We start from the raw sequence: 8,398 nt of genomic DNA, 5'->3' as shown, positions 1-8,398 counted from the left end.
TAGATTTTGCTGACTCACACTACTTATTAAGTAGTTTTGATTTTAAGCTACTTCTACTTCTACTTGACAGTTTTCAGTTTTGTAGGCAAAAATAAGCGTAGAATACCTACTTACTTACTTGTGAACCACCACTCCTACTTCTACTTGAGTAGAAATTCCGCCGTTACTTCTACTTCTACTTGAGTAGCGACGGTGACTACTCTGACCACCTCTGAATTAGGTAGTGAGTCCAATCTTCGCCTAGGTTACAGCAAAGACGTGGATGTAAAACTGGTATCCGCAGCTTCCCCGCTAGGCGCTCAGCACTACGGGATATCGAGGAGATGAAATATGGTAGTTCTGACTCGATAACCTAAAACACGGTTCCTTTGCATCTCCATCGTCGAATCACGTTCATAATGCAGACGAAAATAAAACTGATCTTCTTCTCCGTTTAACGAACGGATATAAACCTATTGATAAAAACTTATTTCTGTTCATTATAGATGTTCACTTAGGTTTGTGGAAAAAAATTGAAATTCTCCCCTCATATACCTACCTATACTATCACCGTGACACTTGAATTAGAATGTTAAATTACTTTGTTGTGAAGCAGGGAGGTCATTCTCCCGGGTTACAAAAACATTGGTGTCATAGGAAAGACAACAATCCATATATCCAGCATGTAACATATAAACTAAAAATATTTGCTTGTAAAGTTTACCAACTATAGGGTTGCATTTAAAACAAACGGTGTTGTAAAACACTTTGTTTTAAATATGTTAACTGTGTTTTAAATAAAGGCCAATTTAAAAAAAAATTTAAGTTGTAAAATTATGCCATAATTGTGTAAATACTTTCCGAAAACATGATGTATGAGCCTACGGACAGGTACCACCCAATATAGCCGACATATATCGGTATGGGATGGTTGGAACCCTAAAAATAGTCGGTTCAACAGCAATAGTACAGATATTTCGTGAAATGAGCAATATTTGCTTTATATTTTCAATTTTCAATGTCAAACCACTATGACGTCACAATTGAATTTTCGTGACGTCATGGCCTAAAAAACAAACAAAAAAACAATAAAACACATGTTTTAAACAAGGGCCTCGTTTTAAACATGTTTGTTTTTAATTGATTTTTGTTTTAAATGCAACCCTAGTACCGACAGACCTCATGCTGCGGCAACGCTGCAATGTTGAAGCTATAAATTGATCTCAAAAGTCACGAAATTGCTGTTCAGCGACAGATGTTGGCGCGCTACTAAAGTGATTATCAAATGTAAAGATGATTGCCTAAACAATTGTTCTGACCATGCACAGGAAATGCTCACAAATCTCACAAATGCTTTTATATCCAGGATCTGCCACATTGGCTGTTGGTGAACACGTTGAACAAACATTTATTGGAAGCTCAGTGAATGTGGTTGCTGGGGATCAGCTTACCACTCATGTTACTTATGCCAATATTGAACCAGGTGAGCGTGAATTTACGAATTTCGTTTTCATTGTGCATACAATGTTCTTGCCTGATTAATTTTTAATACAATGAGGGCCGAGGGGTCAATTACATTATAAATTACTAACATGACTGGTTGCGGTAGGTCAAATTTTCAAATCAGAGAAGAACTTGATGAATATGTTGAAATACGCAATCCACCCGCAATCCACCTTGATTTCCATACGATACAATTATTAACGAGTAATATAAACGAATAAACTATATCAATGCTATATATATCATACAAGAGGGTCGTTAAGGTGAGCAGTGGGCAGTCTATCGAACAGAAATGTACTGCTATTGATAGATTGCTACTAGCCTGCGACAATGCATGCTCTAATCCAGCGGTCACCAACTCAACATAGCTAAAGGATCATATTTCCAATTGAATATGGGTCATAAGAAATGTTCCCTCTAAGCAGCGCACGTGCGCAAATGCGCAGTGCTGAAACGGTCTCTGCGCACAGAAAGTCTAAGCTGCGCACAAAAAATCCGAAGTGATGTTTTTTTAGTCGCTGCGCACTGTTGTCCAATGGACCACGCAGGCGCGCAGACTCGTGAAAAATTAGAGGGAACATTGGCAGGGGCAAATAATGTTATCACTGAAGTCTGAAACCGAGGTACAAGTGCGGCCCGCAAAGGTAAATATTGCGCTCCGTAAAGAAATGAGAATTTGCAATCAAGTGCGCCTCACGAAAGAGATATTTTTAGTATGTTCTCGTAAACGTGAGCGATATTGATGTCATTTCGATAGCGCATTATTTTCTAGGAATGGCGAAATAACATGGTTTAACAAAGTTATAAATAACAATGGGCTAGCTCGAAGTTAATCTGCGAGAAACTAATGAATAGTCTTCTCCGCGTGGCATGAACATTGCGTAAGATTTAGTCAGGACAGTAACTGCCGCACCCAAACCCCCCAATCGGAGGGGTCGAGCTCGAAGGGGACCCAAAATTATTTCGTGAATTAACATAAATCATGGTGTATTTTTTTGAATTTGAAAATAAAAAAAATTCGCGCAATACGCGATTTAATATTGTCAGATATCTTGATTATTGGGTACCCTTTCCCAACAAAAAATACGCATGATTACAGAAATGGGCACTTCGACGTCGGCTATTACCGCACTGTGACGCGCCAAGACATGACGTTATAGGCTATGTAACATGCGACTCCGAGAAGTGCGCCAGAACGATCAGCAGCGAGAAAACCGTGGCCGAAAAAAACTGCCCTTGTGCTGACCGAAAATTTCGTTATATATATAGGCTACATATATGTTTAGTTGTCCAGAAGCGCCTAAATGGCTAGCGCTAAAAGTCCCTGTCCTGGCGATCAGAGTCCCACAACAAGAGAAATGCCATATCGAGGGAACATTGTTTGCCAGTAAAGAAATACTAATTTGAAATCGTGTACGTCTTTTAGTTCAGTACGTTTGGGCGATTTCAATATCTTTTGACATAGCAGATGGAGGTCACGAAATCGCATCATGTAACGAAGTCATTATACCAACGGGTATTCCAAGGATGCTTAATTATTATTTAGAGGGCGTACCTTTCAACACACCTCACTTGATCAGCTCTACCGGTAAATCTGATTATGTGAGCATAGTGAGGATAAAAATTGATAGCAATATATATGCAATTCCGATCATATTGAGCGATTCAATCATGAATAATCTAAATTTTACGCGCTTCGCGCGTTGAGGCGACACAACCACTAATCGGGCACCCAATGTAGACGATAAGTACCGGCAAAAAGCGCAGAGCCCGAGGTGGGTCTGGGGGGCAAATCCCCTCAGAAGTTCGGGTTATCACCATATGGGGTAGCCTGGTTGCGTACTGTTGTCCAAGGGCCTGCGCAGTGCGTGCCCCGTTTGCGCAGACTCGTGAAAAATTAGAGGGAACATTGGTCATAAGCCGCAATATTGCAGTATCGAAATAAAAATAAGTTGAACGCTTCAACGAAGGTTCCACGTAGCATGTTCCGGCTCCGTCATTCATTACACCGTACTATCCCATAGACCTATACTTTCTCTTAAACTCGGATAAACAGCGGATATTCTGACGAGCACGCAATTTTCGCTTTGTATCATGAGCCAGTCCTAACGTTAGGAATGCTTAGCAGAGCCTATATAGAGCCCTCCTTACACAATTTTATGACTGACACTGTGTTTCGTTCTAAAGGCAATACTTCCGAAGGAGATGAGACAATTGGTATGGTTATTGCACTCTCACAGTACTCCTTTTGCTGGCAATATCCTGTACTTGTGGGTACACTCCATTTTCTTGGATACCTTATTATTAGGGCGATTTTGTTACCTAAAAAACTGAAGATTTTGACCTATAAAATCAAAATTTTGACCAAATTTGACCTAACGTATGGAAATTAGGTGTTTTCCCACATAATGCCAGAATTGTACCACATATCTGCATTTCTGGTTGGAACTGTCTGTACTTACAAAGTATTTTAGCCTGAAAAAAAACTTTTTTGCAAACTGACTTACACGAAAAAACTTTATTTTAACGAAATCCGGCCCTATGAAGACTTCCAGTAGTTACATTACGCATTATGATAGAAATATTTAAAAAAATTTGTAGAACAACATTCTCGGGTAGAAAGTGTCTGTCCTTAATAATTAGCTTGCCAAAAATGGAGAAAGAACGTTCAACAGCAGCAGTTGTTGGCTGACAACACTGAAGTTGTGCGTGAACTGCTGCATGGTAACAAACCGTGTTGCTTCATCCAAACAATGGTGTCTAGATCACAATTTTTAATAATGCGCTTCTTGATATATGAACCATGCAATGCCGACGCAGTCTTGCTTCAGTTGGGATATTGCGGTTAAGCATAACACCATGTCAACCTATTTGTTTCATTTGAATGTTTATGATTCACAATGAGCAGACAATGGGCTGTCTACAACGGTAGGCGTATAAAGTAGGCTACAAGCTGTAAAATGTCGCATGATAAATTCACTAACAGTGCAAAATCTGCGATACAAACGGAATGCAGGTTGCAAAAAAAATTTTAACTTTGTAAACAATTTTGACGTTTGTTAACCTAACGCTACAATTTGACGTAATTTTGACTTTTATGACATGTGAAAAAAATGCCCTACTTGTTATATTGATTGAGTGCAACTCAATTAAAAACTATACGATATTTCAGAGCATTAGGTAGCATAGATTCACTAATACTGAGCACCCAATTAGAGAAAGAAATACGGCATTGTTGCTGGTGGTTCAGTAATCGTTTGCGACGTACGGCCTCGGCAAGCCGGGGCATTTGTTTCAATGTTAGCCTGTTCGCCATCAAGATGACGCTGCTGCTACTGAGAGGCCGTATTATATAATGAAACTGAACTGGACGAGCTTATGAGATGAGATTGTTGTGATCTTGCTTGTCCATAGTTGCGGAACTTTCTGGGCTCTAAATCCCGCCGTGGTCCCCAGAATATGACTTTCCCGGCCGCATGTTGATAACCTCTGCTCTAGTCACTCTGTTTGCGTTCAATTTATTTGTGACATACCAACGAAGGCTCTGTAAAACCAGGCTGCAGAATCGTTGAATTACTGGTTGCTCACCTAAATCCTATCAGCGTGTCGAGAACATATACATACCTACCTATAACCGCGACTTGGTTGACGATTACTTGATGACTTGAAATTGACTAGGAAATTTTGCTTCGAGTCACAATACTCAATCCATATTTCTGAAACGCAGACTCAAGTCATTGATGCAGAGTGGTTCGAATCCAGGTAATTAAGTCATCTGAAAAAGTTGACTCGAGTCGTCCCAACACTGTCAGAAGGTCGCAGTGTGAGATTTCACTATCTAAGCAAGTCGTTAAGGCAACCATTGGCATTCCGTGATCCCTTTGATGTATACTTAGTTACATCTGGGGTAGGATAACTTTTTCCATGTTATTAGCGCCGCTTGAAGGTATCGAGTAACGTACTGGCACGCTATGCCGCTGTCATATCAATGAGTTGTTTGAGGATTTGACATTTCTATTACCATGACTGACATATATATTGTTATTATATTGGAGTTGCTATTTATCTGTTCAAATATTCAAAGGTAATCTAGCGATGTATTAATTTGACTTGGGCAATGACATGATCAATACAGTATGGCCCAGTGGTTCCCAACGTGGGCGATTTGGCGGTCTAGGGGGGTGAAAATAACGAAGGGGGCGATAGGGGGGCGAAAACGGACGAAGGGGGCGATAGGGGGCGAAAACAACGAAGGGGGCGATGGCGCTATAAAACGGCTATATGAAGTCAGGAACGTAACTGCCGCACCTCAAACCTCCAATTGAGGGGGGGGGGCGAACTCGAAGGGGCCCAAAATTATTGCGTGAATTAACATAAATTATAGAGTAATGTTTTAGAAATTCATCCAACTTTTTCAAAAATTTTTCGCGCCGCGCGTGATTTCAATTTGTCATATGTCTTGATTTGGGGTACTCTTCTCCCCAAAAAAGTACGCATGATTTTTGAAATATAGACTTCGGCGTCGGCCATTACTGCACCATTACGCACCAAGACATATGAAGCATAGGCGCCGAACGTTAATTTTCCTTAGGCATGCGAGTTCGATGACGTCACAAAGGAATGATTTCATGATCCGACGGAATTGATAATTAGGGATAATATAGCATCAATTCATGAGGGTTAAGTGCCTGCATAAATGCCGATTATGCAATATCTTCGTGTTAACAAACTTGCGCGTATGATAAGCTTGTCAACGAGTCCGGAAGTGCTGTCAATTGGCGAGTCCCTGATCGCTAGCGAACAATTAAATACGCCGCTTATCAACGCGTATTACGTAACCTCGGCGACGATTTGCGCAAGGCAAAATGTCAGAGTTGTTATGGAATCTGTTCTATAATGGCACCGATTTCAGGTTGTTCAAACCTTTCTCGTCTTTTACAACTCAAGCCTTGACAGTTGACACACATCTTCTGATGGTTATGTTTAGGTATTAGCGGAATTCACTAACGCATGCACGGCGCACTCACAATCGCACATGTCGGCGGACATTCGATGTCATTCAGGTCAGCGATGTCGCTCTTTAATTACAATCGCTAACCAACAAACACGTAACGGCATTGTCACCACGCCATCGAAAGATTGGAGCTAACTCGAGAGATGGGAGCCAACGCATGCTCGGCTCTAGACGCGATAGTTGGCCACAATGGCCAGCGATGATATCTTTCGTACCAGGCCTGTTGCAGATGCGATTGTGTAGGCAAGCGATAATATCGTGTGCGCCAATGCAGATGCGATAGTGCAGGAAGCGATGGCACCGGGCCTACTGCTGATGTGATTGTTAATCATGCTCAAGCGAGTGAAACTAGGCCTGTCGGAGACGCGATAAAGCAAACAAGCGTCCCAAGCGATGATTGCCGAGCGCACGGCAATCAATGACACAATTTCGCGATCATCTCAGCTGGAGATCGCGTCGCGTTACATTGTGCACAGACAAATCTCGTTAATTGGCAACGCGCTTGTAGCTAATTGGCTGCGCGCAACGGGTTACCTCGCTCACATAAGCGGTAGCAGGTAATGTCGTAAACGGAATTACATTGCGATTCGTTCTAAATAACACAATCGGGGTTTATGCCGATTCATGCCAAACCAAATTCTAGGCATGCCGCATACCTAAAAAAATGTCTAGGTATGCCTGGCATGCCTTGCATGCCCAGCTTCGGCGCCTATGATATGAAGTTATAGGTCATGTAACACACGACTCCCAGAAGTATGCCAGAACGATCAGCAGCGAGAAGACCTTGACCGAAAAGGAATGCCCTTGTGCTGACCGAAAACTTCGATATATATACAATGTATACATATATATGCAATGCTGAATTATTATTTAGGGGTCCTACCTTTTGCAACACACCACTCTCAGCTCTACCGGTAAATCTGATTACGTGAGGAGGGAAAGGATAAAATATTGTTGTAGCTAATATGTAGCGACAAAAGACCCACTGGCTGAGGGGGTCTGGGGTTTGGTTTATCACCATATGGGGGCCAAAGACCAACGTTTTTTTTTCGGGGGGGGGGGCTGACGAAGTGCTGTTACGGTCCTGATTGGAGTCAACTCACGAAAATTTAGCTGTAAAAGTGTAATTTCGAGGTCGAGCCGAAAAGTTGACCTTTTTTTTTATTAGTCAACTCGCCGGTGATCCCAATTTGTATACCCATTTTTCTGTTCCCAATATTTGGGGGGGGCGATGATCGCTGTGGAGCTTCAAAAGGGGGCGATGAGTCGAAAAAGGTTGGGAACCTATGGCTCGCGAGACATATATGGCTCTTTTGGGTATAAGATATGGCTCTTTGACAAATATGTATTTTTGTACTGATCAATATTGCAGCGTCTTGTTGGTAAATTTTCCTCCGGTATTGTAAGTCTGAAAATTTTGAAAAAGTGTCCTCTTTTCGGATTTCCAAAATATGGTAACCCTAGGTAAAGACAATGCCGTCTTCAGGTTTAGGTCTCGGACCCCCTCTTTTCAATATCATCAAATTTAAGTTAATGTCACGCCGGCGGCCAGTATCACTCGCGAATTCCATTTACCCGTCTCGAAATCTTGATTTGTGCGATACGTTGATTAATCAAAGAGCATAGCAGACATGGCGACGCCCATTTCAAAACGCAGTTTTCAAATACGCATTGTCTTCCTGATCTACGGTGCGAAATGAACTGTTGTGGATGTGACATTCACAATTACAAACTCGAATTACACACAACGCCATAGCTATCCACGTTCTTGATTGATAAGTATAGCTCTGTGTAGTGCCGGCGATAAAATGTATGCGTGTGGCGCAACGTTATGCTACCGCCGAATACTCTGAGGATTAAGAAGTCAAGTATTTAGATTTGCGGAATCAGTGTGACAGTCAC

At 41.6% G+C, this 8,398-nt stretch overlaps 1 protein-coding gene across 1 annotated transcript in view; it reads left to right on the top strand.

Annotated features, from left to right (window-relative positions):
* Window positions 1-1,310: 1,310 nt before the first annotated feature.
* The window catches only part of LOC145448206 (uncharacterized), a 56,615-nt gene continuing 49,527 nt past the window's right edge, over window positions 1,311-8,398 (top strand). Inside the window, exon 1 of the mRNA XM_080326558.1 lies at window positions 1,311-1,462. Coding sequence (XP_080182684.1) covers window positions 1,330-1,462 — 133 coding nt within the window. The 5' untranslated portion in view covers window positions 1,311-1,329. The remainder of the gene's footprint in view (window positions 1,463-8,398) is intronic.

This window comes from Botryllus schlosseri, chromosome 10 (assembly GCF_051294905.1).
Source record: "Botryllus schlosseri isolate E-star chromosome 10, Bs_hap1, whole genome shotgun sequence".
In the NCBI taxonomy this organism is placed as follows: Eukaryota; Metazoa; Chordata; class Ascidiacea; order Stolidobranchia; family Styelidae; genus Botryllus; species Botryllus schlosseri.
This window is presented reverse-complemented; position numbering and strand designations above follow the sequence as displayed.